The 20,821-nt window shown below is 35.5% G+C and overlaps 1 protein-coding gene across 1 annotated transcript; it reads right to left on the bottom strand.

Annotated features, from left to right (window-relative positions):
• Positions 1-14,931: 14,931 nt before the first annotated feature.
• On the bottom strand, positions 14,932-17,254 carry LOC140967513 (tubby-like F-box protein 5). The gene is made up of 4 exons (XM_073428069.1): positions 16,069-17,254; positions 15,902-15,989; positions 15,662-15,794; positions 14,932-15,580 (listed from the first exon to the last, which is right to left on the bottom strand). Exons 1-4 carry the CDS (start codon positions 16,420-16,422, stop codon positions 15,013-15,015), a joined length of 1,143 nt encoding a protein of 380 aa, XP_073284170.1. The 5' UTR covers positions 16,423-17,254; the 3' UTR covers positions 14,932-15,012.
• Between the last annotated feature and the right edge of the window lie 3,567 nt (positions 17,255-20,821).

A 20,821-nucleotide genomic window follows, 5' to 3' on the forward strand; every position in this document is an offset into this window, starting at 1 on the left:
AACGCATATTGAATCTCTTCATTCCAATAATCGAGCTGAGAGATATGGCTAAAATACCGCAACTGCTCATACCCAACTGATTGCTGTTTTCGTGCAATCAGTTGGGTCATTCAGCGAATGGTTTGGTCTAGATAACATCCGATTTCGCTCAACTGATGTGAATTACGACTTAATCCAAATTTGAGTTTTCTGATCGGTCAAGTTGGGGGATTGTCATTTGAATCATCCAGCTGAGAGATATCATCAAAATACCGAAGCTCGCCAGAAATTCAGTTTGGCCAAACTCAGTTTCAGTTTTCTTCCTTTATTGATAACTTCACACTTGAGTAAATATGTTAGAAACATAATAACAAGTTTTGTTAACATCAAAATTAGGATTGCGAACATGAAATGTTTCAACACAGCATGTCTGTGAGAGAAGGCCTCAGAGGGAACCCGGATGCGGAAAAAGACCCCAGAGGGAGCAATTTACTGGAAAAGGCTCCAGAGAGAGCCCAAGATCAAGGATATCTCATGGTCATTATTATAAGATCTGTGTTCAGTATGTGATTTTGATTTGATAAGACTTTGTTATGTTAATATTCTGTTATGTTTGATATGATTTGATCAATTTAATTTCTAAACTTTATTTGTTCTGTTTTTGACTTCTGTTTTGAAAATTGATCACTTTAAAGATATGTTTATTCTGGTATTCGATCGACCTCTACTTGCTGAGTGTTTTCCAAAACGCTCACCCTTTACGTCCCTCCCAGATAACAATGAAGAATAGGTCGAAGAGACATAACAAGATCAATTTTGGAGTTGGTGAAGAAATCCAAAGTTATAAAGACCAAGTTCTTGATTTCATGTTTATAGTTTGTTCGTTTCCGCATTTCGCATTTTTCTTTGTAAGAACAACTTCCATATTATTCGTATTTCACATATTTAAAGACAATGTTCTTCTATGAATTAGACTGATTTTTGGCTATTTGCTACGAATTATTGTGTTCAATGAAACTGTTAAACAATGTCAGATATCATTTACGTCTCGGTCTCGAGATGTTAGAGCATCCTTTAAATGGATTAGAACTCCACGGGTAAAAGATTTGAGAGTAACAAGATAGTTATTTTAGCTATAAATTTTTTTTCTTCATATCTTTGAAATTTTTGGGATCTAATACCGTTTCTTTTTCCGTGACACACAAAAACTTTTCTTTTTTGACGTGTATAAATTGTTGATTGAAGTGAAGATCCCAAATCTTTATTTAGTGGGACAACTAATTATAAATATTCCAACATGTGACACTTAACACACAGTACTATCTAATGTCATGTCAGTATTTTTCTATATCATATCAGTATCTTCGGCGCCACGACATAGGTTTTATATCATATTATAAATTAATTTTTAAAGCTTATAAATAACCATTATATTAAGTTAGTAAAAATATAAAAAAAATAGATTAAAAGGTCTGACTACGTAGTGTAATAAATTTGGCACGGCATGCACTAACTTATATGTAGTTACTACAATTAATTTCAATTGGCATTAATGCTATGAAACGAATAAAACGAGATGCAAAGACGATTGGTATATTAAAGTCAAATAGGATTAGAAAATTATATTTAATTATTTAGCCATTTTTTTACTGATAAACATGATACACGAGGTTTTGATAAAATATGATGCGACCATTAATTAATAATATTTTTAAATTTTTGTTGAAGCTGAGGAAACAGAGAGCCGACATAAGTACATATATTTTATTGGATTATATGGAGAAATCTCTTCAATTTGAAGGTCGACTTCAGATTTTTACGTGCATGCATCTCCTTTTTTGCTGATTCTCAAGTGGTAAATCATAAAGTTTTTAGTTTCACTGAAACTTGAGATTCTTCAAAAACCTGTCAGAATCAAGAAATTAATGAGTTCGTTTGGATATATTTAGTGAGATTAAAGCATAGAGATGGGGAAAGTAGTGCTTCCAACATTACCTATGCTGATCATTGCCATATCCTCTGGGATTGCTTGAAATAGGCATGTAGTTGGGTATAGGGACTTGATCAGTTTCAATGTGCATGATGTCTTTCACTAGAGCTTCGTAATGACTCTTCACTTCTTCAGCCGACTTACCGCTGACCGCCATCGCTATGTTGTTCCATCGATCCGTCGTGTCTTTGTCGTACTTGGCTAAAGCATTCTCGAACTGCTTGTTTTGTCTTGGCGTCCATGTCGAGCATCGCGACGAGGCCATGGAGTTTTGATTGATACAAGTATGTGTTGGTTCAAATATTTGTCGAGTTGGGAGTGCTTATATAGAGAGGAAAAAGGTGGTGGAAGCGCACAAGACTACAAGTTGTTGAATTTTCAAGTAAAAACGATTTGATATGATAGTGTGTTTAGAGGTCACAATTCGAAGAGATTTTGGTGAATTCTTGAAAAGTCATTTTCATTTTCTTTTTATCCATTTGATGATAATATAAAATAAAAATGATAGCATCATGAACAAGTGGATTTACCAAATGGAATTTTTTATAGAAATCTCAAGCGCTACTTGTTCGGTTAGATGCCCTTTACATATATGGATGGGGTAGTTACTTTAATAACTCTAGTAAAAATGCACACGAGTTGTATGTGTTATTATTATTTTAAATTTGATCAAATAATACTAAATAATTAACAATAAGTGGATTTACCAAATGGAATTTTTAATAGAAATCGCAAGCACTACTTGTTTGGTTAGATGCCCTTTACATATATAGATGGGGTAGTTTAGGGGTGTCAATTGGGTCGGGTTTCGGGTCAACCCGCGAAACATTTTTTTTTCAATCCGAACCCGAAGCAACCCGAACACGAACCCGTCTAACCCGAATTTTTTTATTTTTTTAAAAAAAATTAATGAAAAAAATTCGAAAAATAAAAAATAATAATAATATTTTAATTTAAACACATAATAACAAAATTTTAGATTTAAATTTGAAAGTTTAATTGTAGAAAATTAAAAGTATATTTACTAAATCAAATAAACAATTGTTAAAAAAATAAAAAATATACAAATAAATATTAAATGATGAAAATTTATCATATAAATATATAATACATTTTTATTCAAATATACAATATATAAAAATATAGATAATATTTTCAAACAAAAAAGTTTTCGGGTCAACCCGCGACCCAACCCGACCCAACCCGAAACCCGTCTAACCTGGCACTAACCCAAACCCGAAAAACCCCAACCCGAACCTGATTTTTTTCGTGTTGGGTCGTGTCGGATTGACAGGTCGTATTGCATTTTGACACCCCTAGGATAGTTACTTTAATAACTCTAGTAAAAACGCACACGCATTGCATATATTATTATTTTTTTAATTTGATCAAATAATACTTAATAATTAACATGAAATTATTTTCAATTTAGAAGAGTTGTTCGATTTAAAATGGAAGTTTTGTTTAGATTTTTTCTATGTAAAATATGGAGTGACTTGAGGAGGTTTTTAGTATGGTAAGAAGGATAATTATGTAATTAAATATTTTGGTGTCTTCTAAGGTAGTTACTCTAAAAGTCTCAGACTTAATAATATAGTATAGATAATATAGATATATTAGAAAAATAAATGTTAATATATTATTCTAAAGAAGTTATGAGTTTTGAATTTTATTTTTCAAGTATAGTAATTTAACAACTACACATAAATTTTTTACCATTGTTACTGCCTAGATTGTCCTTTGGAATTTGATGTATGAATGTTCTTTTCTTTTATCTGTAAATTCAATTATATTTAATAATTCTTGAGTAATCTCAACTTTATAAAATTTGACTGCATATAATCAAAACTCCACTTTAAATTTTATATAGTTGGTATTAAAATATTTAGATTCATAATAAATAAGAGCAAAGTAGTAATTTAAATTATTTTCAAAAACTAGAAAATATTATCACTCGAGCTCAAGTACGAGTACGACTCATGAATGAAGTGTCAAGTTTGAGACATTAAAGCTCGCACCCAGTTTAGGCTCGAGCAAAGTGTGGCCGGGCAGTGTATTGGAGATGTTATTTCACAAAATTGTCCCTTTCATTATTCAAATTTCGTTCCAAAAATAAAAATATATCCACAAATAGCTGAATAAATAATAGATTTTAATAATATTAGAGTAGGTCTCTTGTGAGACGGTCTCACGAATCTTTATATATGAGACATGTCAACCTTACCGGTATTCACAATATAAAAAGTATACTCTTAGCATAAAAAGTAATATTTTTTCAGGGATGATCCAAAAAAGATATTCGACCCACGAAATTGATCCGTGATACCGTCTCACAAGAGTTTTTGTGTAATAACTATTCCAAATCCTTAGAATCAAATCACCTAAATCTTTATGCTTAAGTATTTTCAGAGTCCTTCCATTGGATTGGAATTTGATTCCTTATCATGCCAAATCTTCTAATTTCATCAGCATTACTTTTACTACATGATCAGATTGATTTCCACTTCCTGGTTCTTGAATTTTGACCATGCTGTCTTTTAACTTAGGAATCAAGTTTATTTTAAAACTAAAAAATATCAAGAAAAGATTTGATTGTTGTGTTTTAGAATTCTTTAACGTTCCATTATATTTCAAATCCATAATAACAAATTCATTGGTTTTCGCTTGAAGAAAAACATCCAAGAACAAATGATTTTATCCACTCATGTCTTTGTATGAAAAAATTGTTGCTATAAACATTGTTGTTAAAAGTCCGTTCAAAGATAACGAATAAAAATCGTTAAGTATTCTCCATATGAATCAACATTTACATAAACTTTATGTAAAAACTCTTCCAAATGTTAAGTATTCATGAAGAATAAAATACAACAAAATCCATAAACAAAACAAACCAATATATTTACAGATAATTTTCTTTAACATATCTCAAAAAAGAAACATGACCAACATATTTACAGACATAGTAAAATATGAGAAATATTAATGATCTAATAATTTCCCAAAACTAGTGATACTCACGGAAAATTTTAGGGTCCGCTTCCAGCGAGCGTCACTAGTTCAGACGTGGGCTTAAAGATTACCCTGAGCCTGAAATCAAGAATAATACCGTTAGAAGGGGGCCAGGAGGGTGTCCTGGCGTAGCCCCTCCGACGCTCAAGTCAGAGACTGAGGATATATGGGATGAGCAGCTAAGGGTGCTGCTGAAAATAATATAATGAATGAAATAACCGTACGCTCAAACCTGGTATTTATAGGAGAATACCTGGGCTTGACATGGGCCCTTCACCTGTGGACCCTAGATATGGGCCGGATCTTGATGCGCTCATCCATGGGGTATCACCAGTCCCCCCCCTCTCGAGTCGAACTGAATCGTAGGTTCAAAGTTCGATTAATTGTGTTGTCCTTAGTTTATCGGCGATGAGGACGTACCATGCCAGAAAAATTAATTTCGTTTGTCGTTAACGAACGATGTTACCACTGCAAAAATTACGGGGATCGACCTGACCGGACAGGTCGTGGGGATCGACCTGCCCGGTCAAGTCGTGGGGGTTTGGGGGCAACGCCCCCAAAAGCTCTTCGGAAACAAGCACTCGCAAGGGTGAGGCCGTGCATTTTTCCTGCCGTTCTTCAATCTCCAACGATCTGAGCTCCCTATAAATAGTATTCGTCTCCTCTTTTCAATTTCACTTCTCCCCTACATAATTTCCTCTGCACTTCACGTACGCTCCACCATCGCAGCCCACATTCTCTCTCTACATCTGCGCTCGTGAGCTCGCCCGACGCCGCCGAGCCCTCACGCTTGCTTGTCTCGCCGTCTCCCTGACTAGCCGAGCTCGCCCAACGTCCGAGCCACTCTCGCCCAGCGCTCGAGCCACGCTCACCCGACGCTCGCCCAGCGCCTCCGCCACGAGCTCGCCAAGCGCACCTCGCCCCTGCTGCAAGCGTCCCGCCCCAGTGCTACGCCCAGCGCGCCCTAGCCCTCATCACGCCCCGACAGCACCTCGCCCGACGCCCATCGCCTCGCGCACACAAGCGTCACGCTCGCCTGGCGCCCCTACTGCAAGCTCGCCAAGCAAGCTCACCCCAGCCGCGCGCTCGCCCGGCGCCCCTGCTGCAACCTCCGCGAGCGCCTGCCCAGCCACACGCTCGCCCAGACCAAAGCCTCGCCGAGCGCGCAAGCCACCACGCTCGCCCCTCGCCCCACGCCGCGTGCTCGCCCACGCCGTGCCCCGCTCGCCCGAGCAGCGAGTGCTCGCCCAGCGCACGTTCCTGCCAGCGCTCCTGCTCTCGCCCCGGGTTCATCACTTGTTCGTTCTAGCGGTTCTGTCCTTTGAGTATTTTTCCGCACCTTACCCAGGTCAGTTCTCTCTTTTTCCTGTTTGTTTATCCATAACACTTATGTCTTCTTCCGTTTTTGTATATGATATTATTAACCCGCTAGGCCAAATAAAATCTCCAGCTCTACTTCTCTTCTGCTAGGCATACCTTAAGCAAGAAAATAAAAATTTCAATGCTCAAATCAATTAACTCCTCTACTAGGCGATGCCATAGTAGAAAAATCAAAATTCAACACCCCCACCCTCTAACTCATATGCTAGGTGATACCTTAAGCAGGAAAATTTAATTTTTCACGCTGCTCCTCTACTAGGCGATGTCTTAGTAGGAAAATTTAATTTCTCTCATGCCCTCTGTTCCTCTACCAGGCGATACCTTAGCAGGAAAATAAAATTCTTTTCCTCCACTCTGCTCCTCTGCAAGGCGATGTCTCAGCAGGAAAATTTAATTTTTCTTCACCCCAACTCTGCTCCTCTGCTAGGCGATGCCTTAGCAGGAAAATTTAATTTTTCTCCACCCCAACAATTCTCCTCTGCTAAGCGATGCCTTAGCAGGAAAATAAAATTCTTCTCCTCCACTCTGCTCCTCTGCTAGGCGATGACTCAGCAGGGAAATTTATTTTTTCTTCATCCCAACTCTGCTCCTCTGATAGGCGATGCCTTAACAGGAAAATAAAATTCTCTTCCTTCACCCTCTAACTCCTCTGCTAGGCGATGTCTTAGCAAGAAAATAAAATTTTTCTCCTTCACTCTGCTCCTCTACTAGGCGACGCCTTAGTAGGAAAATAAAGTTTTTCTCCTTCACTCAGCTCCTCTACTAGGCGACGCCTTAATAGGAAAATTTAATTCTTCTCCACCCTAACTCTACTCATCTGCTAGGCGATGCCTTAGCATGAAAATAAAATTTTTCTCCTCGCCGCCTCTGCTCCTCTGCTAGGCGATGCCTTAGCAAGAAAATAAAATTTTTCTTCACCCCACCTCTGCTCCTCTACTAGGCGATGCCTTAGCAGGAAAATAAAATTTTCTCACTTTCATACTACACCAACATTCAAGAACTAAAAAAGAAGAACTTGATTTTATTGAATTCTAACTGATTACATTTGAAAATGCAAAGATGAAATACATCAACGATAAAATCCAGAATGATACTCCCTAAGGTGGTAAGCTTTCCAGGGCCTCTTTGAAGCCTTTCCTTGAGCATTCTCCAAGTAACGAGCTCCAGAATTAAATTTATCAATCACTCTGAAAATTCCCTCCCACTCTGGGTTCAACTTTCCCCTCTGATCTTCTTGTACCTTCAACAGGAGCAAGTCACTTACTTCTTCTTTTCCTAATCATGTTAACCTCCACACGCGCTCTTTTTCCTTCCTCCCTCATTACCCCTTCATAACACCGACGCGCGACTTTTCACAAGACTCCGACTCCTTTTCCCACAGGAAACTTAAGCTTCTGATGATAACTGGAAGCTACGGCTCTAAAATCCTTCAGGGCTGGCCGTCCTAGAATTCCATTATACGCTGACGAGGTATCCACCACAGTGAAAGCAATCATTTTTGTTACCCGCCGAGGATCAGTCCCTAAGGATAGGGGAAGAACAATCTGACCCAAAGGCGGGATGGCGTATCCTGCAAACCCATACAGCGGGGTGGAGACCGGCTCAAACTCAAATCCTTCCACTTTCATTTGATCCAATGTGCTCTTGAATAAGATATTTACGGAGCTTCCATTATCAATAAAGATCCTTGCCACATCGTAGTTGGCAATGGTGGCCGTCACCACCAAAGCATCGTTGTGAGGAGCCACGATACCTCGAAGGTCTTCCGGCCCGAAGCTGATGACAAGATCTTGGGACAAGTCTGAACCTCTGGATATCTCAAAATTCTCCAACCTCCTCCCATGCGCTTTCCGAGCTCTCCCAGAGTCTCCATCAGTAGCACCCCCTGAGATCATATGAATCATTCCTCTCGTAGGATGGTTGTCCTCATCCATTCCCCTCTTCGGTTCGACGGGCTCTTGAGGAACATCTTGACCTCGACCTTCCCCTCTCTGCTCCCCGACCCTCTAATTTATCCATGGAGGACCTCGACCTCGCCTAGAAGACGGGTGAGATCTCAGTTCACTCCCGGACGAAGATCCTTCTTGTCTACCCCGTCCGGCCTAGCATCACTCTTAATCCTCTGCGACTTCTCTCCCCTGACTTCCTCACCTCCATCACTTTATCCCGATTCCTATTCAGAGGAACATGGGATGAGAATTGTCCCCTACTTCTGGTTCTGTCCCTCTCACCTGCACCTCTCTTCTTACCGCCTCTCTCGGCTCCCTCTACCCTACCGCCCCCGGGCCGATTTTCCATTCTTCTGTACCGTTGGGCATCCTCCAAGTTGACATATTTCTCAGCTCGAGCTAACAGATCATCATAGCTCGACGGAGGCTTCTTGACAAGCAACTTGAAAAACTCCCCTCCCCTCAGTCTTTGTGTAAAGGCACTTATCATAATGTCAGGGGTAGCCGCCAGTATCTCCAGCGCTGCACTGTTGAAACGCTGGACAAATTCTCGCAAAGTTTCAGTCTCTTGCTGTTTCATCACGAACAGGCTCAAATAATTTCTCTGGTGCCTCTTGCTGCTGGCAACTCGGTGCAAGAAAGCTGTAGCAAAATCCTCAAAGGGCTGTATGGAGTTGGGCTGCAGGGTATTAAACTATTGCTGGGCTGACCTCACCAACGTGCCAAGAAACACCCTGCAACTGACTCCATCTGAATATTGGTGTAACAGTGCCGCATTCTCAAATCTTCCCAAGTGTTCTTCGGGGTCTGTATGCCCGTCATATTCTCCAACGTTTGACTGTCGGAAATTCGGAGGAAGTCCTTCCTAAAGAATGGCAAGCGAAAAAGGACTTCCTCTCTTGGGTGCCGGCGCTCTACTTCCCAGTTGCTACCTCAACATCCGTATTTCATTCCACATCTCCTCCATCTCGAGATTCTCCCCACCCCGGAGGGATTGCGTCTCTTCAACCCTGCTCTGATGACCCTTAGCATTCTCCTCTCGCTCTTGGCGAGTGGCTTGTCCTTCAGCAAACATAGATTCTTGGTTCCTCTTCATGGCCTCGTCTACTGTCTGGGTAATAAATTGGCCCAGCTGTTCCAGGGTCAAGTTCCCCACATTCTCATTTGGACGAGTTTGCTCGACCCTCGTCTCATGAATGGGCTGCTCAGTTCTTGTCTCTTGACGAGGTTGTTCCTGTCTCGCCTCAGCATGAGATGGTTCGAGTCCCCTCCGAGGACGCGATGATGCTGAAGTAGCTCTCCCACTCCCTCTCTTCCCTACCATCTCTACGTCTCAACTCAAATTTCCCACAGATGGCGCCAAGTGATACTCACGAAAAATTTTAAGGTCCGCTTCCAGCGAGAGTCACTAGTTCAAACGTGGGCTTTAAGATTACCCTGAGCCTGAAATCAAGAATAAGGCCATTAGAAGGGGGCCAGGAGAGTGTCCTGGCGTAGCCCCTCCGACGCTCAAGTCAGAGACTGAGGATATATGGGGGGAGCAGCTAAGGATGCTGCTGAAAACAATATAGTGAATGAAATAACCGTACGCTCAAACCCGGTATTTATAGGAGAATACCTGGGCTTGTCATGGGCCCTTCACCTGTGGACCCTAGATATGGGCCGGATCTTGATGGGCTCATCCATGGTGTATCAACTAGAATACAAATCATTTTTATGTCGTGTTTTACTCGATCGAGATACAATATACATTAAAATGGGACGGAAAGCCTCTTGGTTTTCAACCACCTAAAAAAATTGATAAGAAAAAGCCGATAAAAACTAAACTTAAAGGAAAAAAAATTCAGGTTTACGTCAGTAGGTAGCCATATATAGTGGCATGCCTCTAATTGTGAGAAATGTATTGCATATGGATTTGTATCACAATTTTCCAGTGTTCGAAAAAGCGGTAGGCGGTAGGTGGACGGTTACCTACCGCCTAGCGCCTAGGCGACTAGGGCGGGCCTAGGCGATTGTCTAAGCTGTTTTTTTTAAAGCTTAAATTCATTAAATAGTTCAGTAGTATTATGTTTGTATATGAAATATATATTATTATAAAATTTAAAATTGTAATAATAAATATATATTAATAAATTTTTATATATGAATCATCCACATCAGTTTACTACTTTACTACAACCGTTGTACAATGAAAATTAAATTTGTTCAACATTTTTTCCAACATAATATATTGATATTAAACCTAAACATCTAACTCTTCTACAACATCTCCATATTTTTTCAATGCTTCTTCTGTATCGGATTAAAATTCAAAATCCATGGCTTTTTCCTCCTCTTCATCCGATACAAATTCTACTTCATGAAGTTCCCTTACATCTTCAACATTTGTCTCAACATCTTCAACAAGTGTAAACCGCCTAGGCGGATTTTTAATTGTAAAATCGCCTAGGCGGCTTTCGCGTCAGGCATGCCCGGACCGCCTAGGCGGCTGATTAATATGGCGGCGCCTAGAAGTTTCGACTAACCTAAAATCGGGGCGGTTTTGGACCACCCAACGCCTAGGCGCCGCCTAGGTGGTCCTAGGCGGGGATTTTTAGAACACTGCAATTTTCCAAATGTTCAATATCAAAATTCTTAAATCCAAAAGAAAGTTTTTGCAGGTGAGATCGATGAAGTTCTAAAAACACTCACTCACCATAAAATAAAAAAAAGACCGAGGGAGCAAAATTTCAACGAATAAGATACCAAAGATAAAGGAACAATACTCACGATAAATATAATATAAAACCACAAAAGAATTCAAATGGGTATATCAGTTTTTTTTTTTTTTTTTAATTTGTAGATGGCTTGATGCAAAGAATGCTGGATGGAATAAATAAAATGGATATGCAAACAACACTTTTAATCTTCGTTTGGTACGTGTGATATGATAAGTAAATGATTAATAATTAGAGTGATTAAAAAATGATATATATGAATTAATAGTATGGTGGGATAAATAACATGGTGTTTGGTATGATTTTAAAATGATGGATTAATTTTATAAATTTTATTGTAATGACCAAAATGCCCCAAATGCTAATTAAATATATATTCTTAAAATAATTGAATAGATAATTAAATATTTATAATTATAATTTACATTTATTAAAATTAATTTAAATATATTTATTAGAAATAAATCTGTAAATATGCATTTACTTTAATAGCAATAATATTTTGAATGTTAATATTAAATAAAGTTTTAGTAATAATTACAATATTATTGTTTTTTCTTAAAATAATTATAAATATTCTTAAAATAATTTGATAGATAAATAAATATTTATAATTATAATTTATGTTTATTAAATTAATTTAAATATATTTATTAGAAATATATTTGAAAATATTATGGTAATCATTAAACATAATAAATTAGAATTTAAAAAATATTTATTTTCATAAGAGATAAGAGGATAAAAATGTAATTTGTGGTGTGTTGATAACTTATCCCACTTAATTTGTTAGATTAATAATCAAATAATTAATCATAAAATTAGGTCTTAAAACGGGTCAAAATGATTATTAATATATCTAAAAATTTTAACCAAACATTAGATAAGTATAGTATTATTCATCTATTCTTATTTAATCACATCAACCAAACACACCCTTAATCAAGTATCTTACTTGTCCAAGGGGATGTGCTCAAATGGGCTAGAGGCCGTAGGAAATTTGCCACACAACACAAGTTATTGTTAGATACATCCATGGAAAACAAATTGAGATATATCAGTCCCATCATGCATTTATTAAATAAAGGGAAAGTTGGTGAAAAATCCTCAATCAAAACATTTCTTTGGGTTCACTCCCTACCCACAAAATTGTGGTACTGTATCATACAAATTGTGGTACACTTCATGTGGAAATGTGGTACACTTCATGTGGAAATGTGGTACTAAAAAAGTACTCAGGGACTAAACACAAAAAAAAACGACGGCTAGAGACTGAAAGCCAATTTCCCGTTAAATAAGCCAATGATGCGTGTAGAGGTACAAAACACAAGCACACTTGCACAAACTTTCAAGCTAGATCTAATGGGATTTGTACATTTAACTGTTTGTCATTCTGACGCCTGCAAGAGTATTTATTTACTTCAATGTTGTAGAAGAAGTAATTCATAAGATTGAACAATTCTGCAAAATGCAAGTTTTTTGATGTCATCTCATTCTCAATTTGTATCTGTTAATATAATAGTGCAACAACAAATATAAAAAAGAATGAAAAGGAGTAGGACCTTGGTCACTCTTCATATGCAAACTCGTCACGTGTTGGATCAACATTAAGGAAAAGTATATTAGTTCTAAACTTTTTAATGACTTTTGTGAAGTTTAAAAGTATTCAATACAGACTTTTATATACTCTATAAAAGTTATGTTGTATATATATAATGTAAACTTTCGTAGAGTTTTAAACAGTCATGTGGTATTCAAACTTAACTTTTAAAAACTATACAAAAGTTTAGAGGTGTTCATCATGTCAATAGACTTTTAATGACTCTATGAGGTTCTATTAAGTACAAAAATTAAAGTATAAGTTACAACTATAAAATGTATTTGATTCAACCTTAAGATTTGTATGAACATTTATTTGAGAAATATCTCAAACTCAAATACTCATTATCATCATTTCTATTAAAAATAATATAAATACAAACACTAATTAATTCATTATTTTTTCTTCCATATTTTCTTTTTCTTTTTCTTGGACTTTTTAAAAACATATTTTTTTTTTGCTAATAATAATTTAAAATCAAGATTTTTCACTAAAATTGTTAAAAAGCAAAATATAAAGTTGAGCCCCGGTCTCTTTCGACCAAAAGTGTAAATGAGAGTAGAATCTAGACTAGATTGTTCACATAGACAATAGTTTGCATAGACAGTGGGTTAATTATTTTAATATAATAATATAATATATATACATTTATTTTAAAAAATTAAGTGAGTGTATTTAATTCAGAATTTTGATTATTTTTAATGATTTTTTTCAAATGATAGACTTTTATGGATTTGATAGATTTTTATTTACTATTAAATAATCTCAAAAAATTATAAACAGATTTGTGTGAATTCATGTAAACTTTTTTGCAAGATTTTTATAGACTTTTGTGAATTTTTTTAATAAAATTTTATAAATTTTGTACTTAATTATAACATATTTTTTTTATTAATTTTTTTGAACCAATAATTAATTGAAATATATAATATATTCAGTTTGAAATAATTTTTCAATATTTATATTAATAAATAAATTTGCTTATTTAAAAGTTAAATCATTTAATCTTTACATGTGTATATATATGGGTTTGTATGCATGTTTTTAAATTTTTTAAAACACATCAATTGATTAATCTGAAACCTTGTTTTTGAATTGATAATATACATGTGAAAAGAATATTATTTAGTATCGTGTGGATATAATTTTGTATAAAAATATCATAACTTACATATTAATTGAAAATGATAAAAAGAATTTTAAAAATCATGGTTGTTGCGAGGCTATTCAATTATTAAGAATTGAGCGAAATTTTTTTGGATCATCTTCTATTATTATTGAATATTACATTAATTTGTATAAATCATAAATTAAAAATCACAAAAGCAATTCTTTAATTCAAATTTCCTATGACACTAAAATAAAAAATTATTAAATGAACAATCAGCCAAAAAATGAAAAATTTGAAAAAGAAAGATGAAAATATATATAGAGATACACTTCGAAAATTTGAGAGAGTGATAGAGATAGATGAGATGAGATGAGAGGAGAGGAGAGAAGATAAGAAGAGAAGTGATGTGAAGCGACAGAGAGAAAAATAAATAGTTTGTGTATGAGTTAGAAGTTTTAAAAATCCATCCAAATCTTTGGGTTGAATCAAAGACAATTTTTGACAATTTGTAGTTGTACATTAGGCTTTAATGTTTATATGTCAATGAATTTCATGAAGTTATTAAAAGTTTATTGAAAATTTGAATACCTATAGACTTTTGTAGAGTTTTTAAAAATCAATGTTGAATTAAAACTCTATGAAAGTCTATTTTGAATACCACTAGACTTCTATAGAGTATGTAAAAGTTTAAATTGAATACATTTAGACTTTTAAAATCTACACAAGTCATTAAAACTCAATAAATCTCCCACATTGAATACTATATGTTTGTGGGTGCGATCCCCCATGCCCCACGCTATCTCCATCTTGTCCCGCATCTTGTCCTATCTTCTATTCATCGGGGCACAACCTATCAAAAATATGTACATCATCGGATCACCTGCATTGGTTTTTTTCCGGGCGAGGCTAAAATTGGATAAACACATCAATCTCCTCTCGAGAACCTTGGATGAAGGCTAAGTTAACATCAAATAGCACCAATGGCTAGTCTAAGCGTAAATGGAACAAGAATACAACATTTCACAGACCTTCTAAATTATTAGATCTTGACAGAGAAAAATGATGATGACGGGAGTGACAAATGTTCAAGGTACTCTAATTCAAAAATAATCGTTTCAGTCCAAAAGTAGCTTTCAAGCACATACAAATAATAGCTTGGTTTCTTTCATTTTATATTAAAGGAAAAGAAAAAGAGAGAAAGGAAATAAAATATCTACAAATAACTCATTCCAAAGGGAAAAAACATCATTACACCCCATGGTTTCAAAACATAGTAACTACTCGCATGCTGGTTTTGTATCAAAGCTGCTTAAACATATTGCAAAGGCCTGAAAGGCCGAAAGGGGATATTGATAATCCATTGTAAATATATCTTTCCCTATTTTGCCAAATTGCAAGATCACTTTCTCTTGTTCGGAAACTGGAACATTCTGTGAAGATTCAACAGCAGCAACAAGCTGAAAGTTCTTGACAGAAGCCACAGTTACGCGCCATCTGAAGTTCAAGCACCAACACTGCAGTTGCTCATGCCATCTTGGTGTTTTGTTTCTTAAAACCAATGGTTCTGTAGCTTCACCAATTGATTCCTTCGATTCATGAAAACTTGTAGTAGAAATTTCTGTAACAGGGATCGTGTGAATGGTGCAATGCATTCGTCTTGGCCCTCTAGTACGAAGAACGTTGAGCTCATATGATATAGTAGCCACTTCATAGTTGCAAAGAGGTAGCCTTGGCGATACTTTCTTTGTTGAAATTCTTTTTCGAGACCGACCATTACATGGGATTTCGGAGTTGGATAGAGTTTGACAGTCGTGAATAAAAAACTTGGAACCAAAAAAGTTGGACCTGTTACAATAAGCAGTATGTTTTATGACAACGCGAAAAACTAATTCGTCGGACATGAGAAGAACGAGAACTGGAAGAAACCTCAGATTCCCTAAATAGCTATTACTGCTCCGAGAAAAATCATCTGCGGACATAGATATTGGAAATTCTGTTTTTGTTACTCTCCGGATCCTTTTTGTACCCAACAAAAATTTACTTGCATCCCCCGAAAGAGCTGAAATGAATCTCAAGGAAGTCAGCAAACAAGAATCTGCCCTAAAATATGAATGCGAACTTGTCACTGAATAAAATAAAAATCACGGTTAATACAGTAGATCGCACCAGGGCTCAAACCAAGGTACAATCGATATGTTGAAGTGGCCCTTTCCCTTCTGATAAAGCATTGGATTGGAGAATCTCTCGGTCCCGGCTAACACATAATTTCAAGAAACTATTACAAAGTTGCCATAAATCACCCACCATCCATTGATTCAAATAATTCAAACTACCTGCTTGAGTGACTTGGGAAACGTGAATAAACCACACTCCTCCGGAGTCCTAATGGCCTCCCTAGTTATTTCCCTCCATGATTTACAGACTGCTGCACAAGAAACCACGGCCCTTCGAGCCGGCCAAGTGGTCTCATTGGCATCTACTCTGCCGATAATATCGTGAAGCAACTCTGGGGGCACGTTTACCCATGGACTTTGTTGTACAAATGGATAAGAACACGATGATTCCTCCTGGGTAACATGGTGATTTCTAAGGCCTATCGGTCTCTTTTGCTCAGTTTGTTGCTTTCCTTTTTCATCTACGCGATTTTCTCCAGTGAGGCACTCTCTTAAAGTGCACTTGAATGGCATTTTTCTTTAGTGTTGAAACTCAAAAGAATTAAACAATTGATCACGTATCACATCTGTCCATATACACACTCATAAACAGTGCAAAAAATTAATTAAAATGACAAGATCTTAGAATCTATGGCAAAACCCTCCACCAAATTATTCAAGACTTGATCTTAAAATCTATGGGTATCCAAATCTACATCTTTCCACAAAGAGAAAACAAAGTGCATTTTCTTGAAACCCAGTGAAATATTTTCCGAATCCATATCCAAAAACTGAAATATATGAAAACGAACAAGAACCATTCATGCTTACTTCATGCCCATTGCTTATCGATATCCAAAATCGAATCTTTGTGAAGCTTTGTCACGTTTCAGTGTCTCCTTTACTCATAATAATAGAAACACGCATATGGATATATTTATGTATTTGTATAGTTTCTACACCTAAAAGGGTCCCAATGTCTGCAGAAAAATCAACGACAAACAAATCGATGAATCAGAAAAGAGCCCAGCTAAGACTTCAAACATCCCACCATGTCCCCCCACTTCTATTTCTCTTGAAAGAAATCGAATCCTATTTTTTAAAACAAAACTTTTGTAAAAAAATGTTATCATGATAAATGAGAAACGGAACAGTGGGAATCTACATAAAACACGAGCCGAAGCGCCACCGCTACATAGAGAGCACGATGGCTGCAAGCCTGCAAGCGTTTCTTGGGATTCCTCGAAAGATTTTTATAATCTTGAAATTGTTTATTTTTTTAATGGAAATGTCCTTTTCCCCTTTTCATGTTTCCGCTATATTAACAGTCAGATGATTGCGACTTCGTGACTGTTTGTTTGCCATGGAGACGCAGATCTGGCTCGGCTGCGTTTATAAATGGGAGATACATCTGTGTTGATAAAACAAAATATCTTTTCATAATATTTCCAGTTTCCACCGTCATCTATATATATATATATATATATATATATTATATATCAAAATAACATTTCCAAAAAAAAATATATCATTATTCTCGAAATAAGAGTAATTCATCTTTTTTAATTCAAATTAGAATTTAATTTATTTTTATATCAATTCAAATGTATTTTATGAATTATATGTTTTTTATTTTTTTATTCAAATTGAAACTAAACTTCATTAAAAACATAAACTATTTTTAAAATTTTACATTGATTATATCAATTTATTTAATTTGAGATGATTTTGTGCTGTTGTGATAAATTTAGTTGTTATTATAAATTTTGTAAATAATTTAGACTGATTTCTGCATCTTTCGTGAGATAAATCATTCAAAAATACATTTAAAAAATATTTAGTTATTGTTTAAAATTTTAATAAACAAAATAATATATGATTTTTTTATATATTTTAGTATATTCTTTTTATTAATAATAGTTTCACTTAATCAAGATAAATAAATCAATTTAATGATAAAATATTGTTCTCGTCATTCGAATATTATCGCAAATGGCATAAATATTTTGATATAATAACTTTTTATAATAATATTTAAAATCTAAATATATTCATTATATTATATTAATAATTTTAAATAATTATTCAAATACTAATAATTATTTGCAATAAAATCATTATGTTCAACTTGCAGTACAATCCTTTAATTATAAAATATAACAAAATATGAATTCAACGGAAGAGTCATAATCTTGTTAAGTCAATATTTTAATTTTTCCAAATTTTCATCATATTTGGTGTCCTGAAATCTTGTAGATGAAATATACAACAAACAGAAAGAAAGTAGAGGTTAAGTTTTTGAAGATTTAGTGAGTGAATATGAAACGTCTAATACTTAAAATATGACTATTTTTTTTGTAAGCTCATTTTTTCTAAAATTATAAGCATGCGTGCAATAGTAGCTGAAAATTTCACATTTTAAAATAAATATAATCAAATAACAGATGAAAATACTGCATTTTAAAAGTCGCCAAATCGTCAACCCTAGACTTACGTTAAAAAATAAAACAAATATGAAACGAGTAAAAATCCTGACAACTATCAACATAGTAAAAATGAACGAATATGAAAATATCCATCCACTCCTAACTCAAAACATAATGTGCGGAAAATACGGTCCTCGGGTTCACGTGCGCACATCCAACTCCACCTACTCAGTCTTCGGCACCTCAAGTCTGCTGATCAACATGCTCACCTACATCATTCACAGCTAGTGAGTCTAAAGATTCAACACACCTGTAACGTTATAGCAATTATGATATGAATCTGGTCGGGCATGGCGTTTAAACAATTATTCTGGAGTTTTAATACATTTTGTGAGTTTTTATCTCAATTTCAAAGTTTGGCTTTGTATACACCTTTGTGTGTTTCTCAAATCAAACTTATCAAAGTTTAACACTTTGTAGCGTTTGTCTATTGTTCTTCATTCGGATTGTCAAGGACAAGTTCTGTGAAAGTTCATTTGAATTTCGATTGTTATCTTTGTTAATATTTGTTGCTAAATTCTTCATAATTTAGAGGTGAATATTACAATTTTACTTGTTCAAAAAGATCGGGACAACACAACCCTTTCTTTGTTTCATCAAATCGAGGGCGTGACTCCGTTTTTTAGCACGTTTGCTTTTCATGGTCAAAGAATCGCATCATTTGGTATCAGATCTTTAGGTTTCTTTGATTCAAGTAAGTTATCTATCAGTTGTTCTTTTGTCTATTGTTTGTGTTCTTCGTTCCCTTTGTGTCGCAAGATTTTTGTTGAAATCTTGTATTATTGTATTCGTGAATCTTGCGATTCTCGAAATTTCCGAGTCGTATTTTTTTTTTCGAGTTTGCAATATCCTAATGCAAACCCAAAAAAAAACGAGTACTAAAATTTTGAAAAATTGCGCAATAAATTGGTTTAGCTATTTTGTTCTATTCTTTTGTGGGATCCATATTCAAGTCTCTCACAATAAAAAAAAATTGTGCTATTATTTAGCATTGAATCTTGTTCGTATCTCTATTGGGAGTCGTATTCAAGTAACTCTCACAATCAACAAAAAATTTCAAATTTTTTGTTTCACGCAGTCCGTGTAAGTCGATCTTCAAATGTCGTGAAGTTTGAACTTGTGAGTTTGATTCACACAAGTTACAAAGCCTGAAAGTGTACCCTATGAGAGAACTCTAAAAAATCGAGTGAAATACTTGAGGGTGAGCGTTTATTTCTTGGAGTGACGTGCGAGGTTTTGTAGTGAGGACAAAAAAAAGAGAAAAAAAAAAAGAGTTGATTGAATTTTCATTGGAGTGACCGTGAGGATTCGTGGTGAGGAAAATTTATTCTTTATTGTTTTCTACTAACCTTTTCTTGCAGGTAGAATGATTGACGATCGTCAATTTCAAACAATGTTAAGAGAGTTGGACAAAATATGGGAGAAGGAGTTTAAGCCCTTACATGAGAAGTATGGGCGGTGCGAAGAAGTTGGGACGTATGATAAGCAAGATGATGAGAATAGGTGATGTAGAAGATTTGGGAGGAATAGAGAGTTGCATTTGAATCGTGATGATGATAGGCGATGTGAGGAGAATAATGGATATAGAAACCGAGAAGAGAAAATCTATGCTAGGCTAATGAAGGAGTCGAGACGTGAGACTACCAAATATGAATATTAAGGTACATTTAACAACTCAAATTCTAGTACTTGTGCTATTATATGCTGTTTGTGCTTAGCAGTTGGACATGATATCAGCCAATGTCCACGTGAGGAGGTGACCGTAGTAGAATCGACAGTTGAGCTTAAATCTCAAATGGAGGTTGATGTTGTGGTTGAGCTTGAATCTCAAGTGGAGGTTGAGGTTGTTGTTGAACCTGAATCTGAAGTTAAGGTTGGGGAATTGGTAGATGATGGTAATTCACTGATTGATGATACGAGTACTGTTGAACAAAACATGCATTGTGGAAAGTGAATCATTATGTGGGCAAGAAGTGTGTGATTTGACTACTAAGGAGGAGGAGAGTAGGCAAGAAGAAACTTTGTTGTGCACGTCATTTGAAGAAAAACATATTTCTTTTCATCAATTGAAATTTATTGAAATGAGTGGAAAAAAATGTGATATGGTCGAAAGAAAGAGTGAACAAAAAAGTGAAGTGACAATAGAGATGAGAGAAAAAGAAAAAGATACCAAAAAAAGAAAAATAAAAATAATTTGAAGACCTAAAATAGTGAGGTTGAAAGTTATTTATTTTTGTATAAACCCCTTAAAGTACCTTTGTACAAAAAGGCTTATTATCATTGTGATGATATAGCCGGTTCAATCTCGAGCATTGTTATTTCTCCTCTGCATGATTTTGATGAAGTCATGACGAAGAGGCGAGCAAATGTTGATGGTATAAAAATGCAATGGGATGATCCATGTGACATTGAGAGCAATCACCGTGAGGTAAGCTTAGTTGCCACCA

The sequence above is a fragment of the Primulina huaijiensis genome, chromosome 2 (assembly GCF_012295235.1).
Source record: "Primulina huaijiensis isolate GDHJ02 chromosome 2, ASM1229523v2, whole genome shotgun sequence".
NCBI classification, from domain to species: Eukaryota; Viridiplantae; Streptophyta; class Magnoliopsida; order Lamiales; family Gesneriaceae; genus Primulina; species Primulina huaijiensis.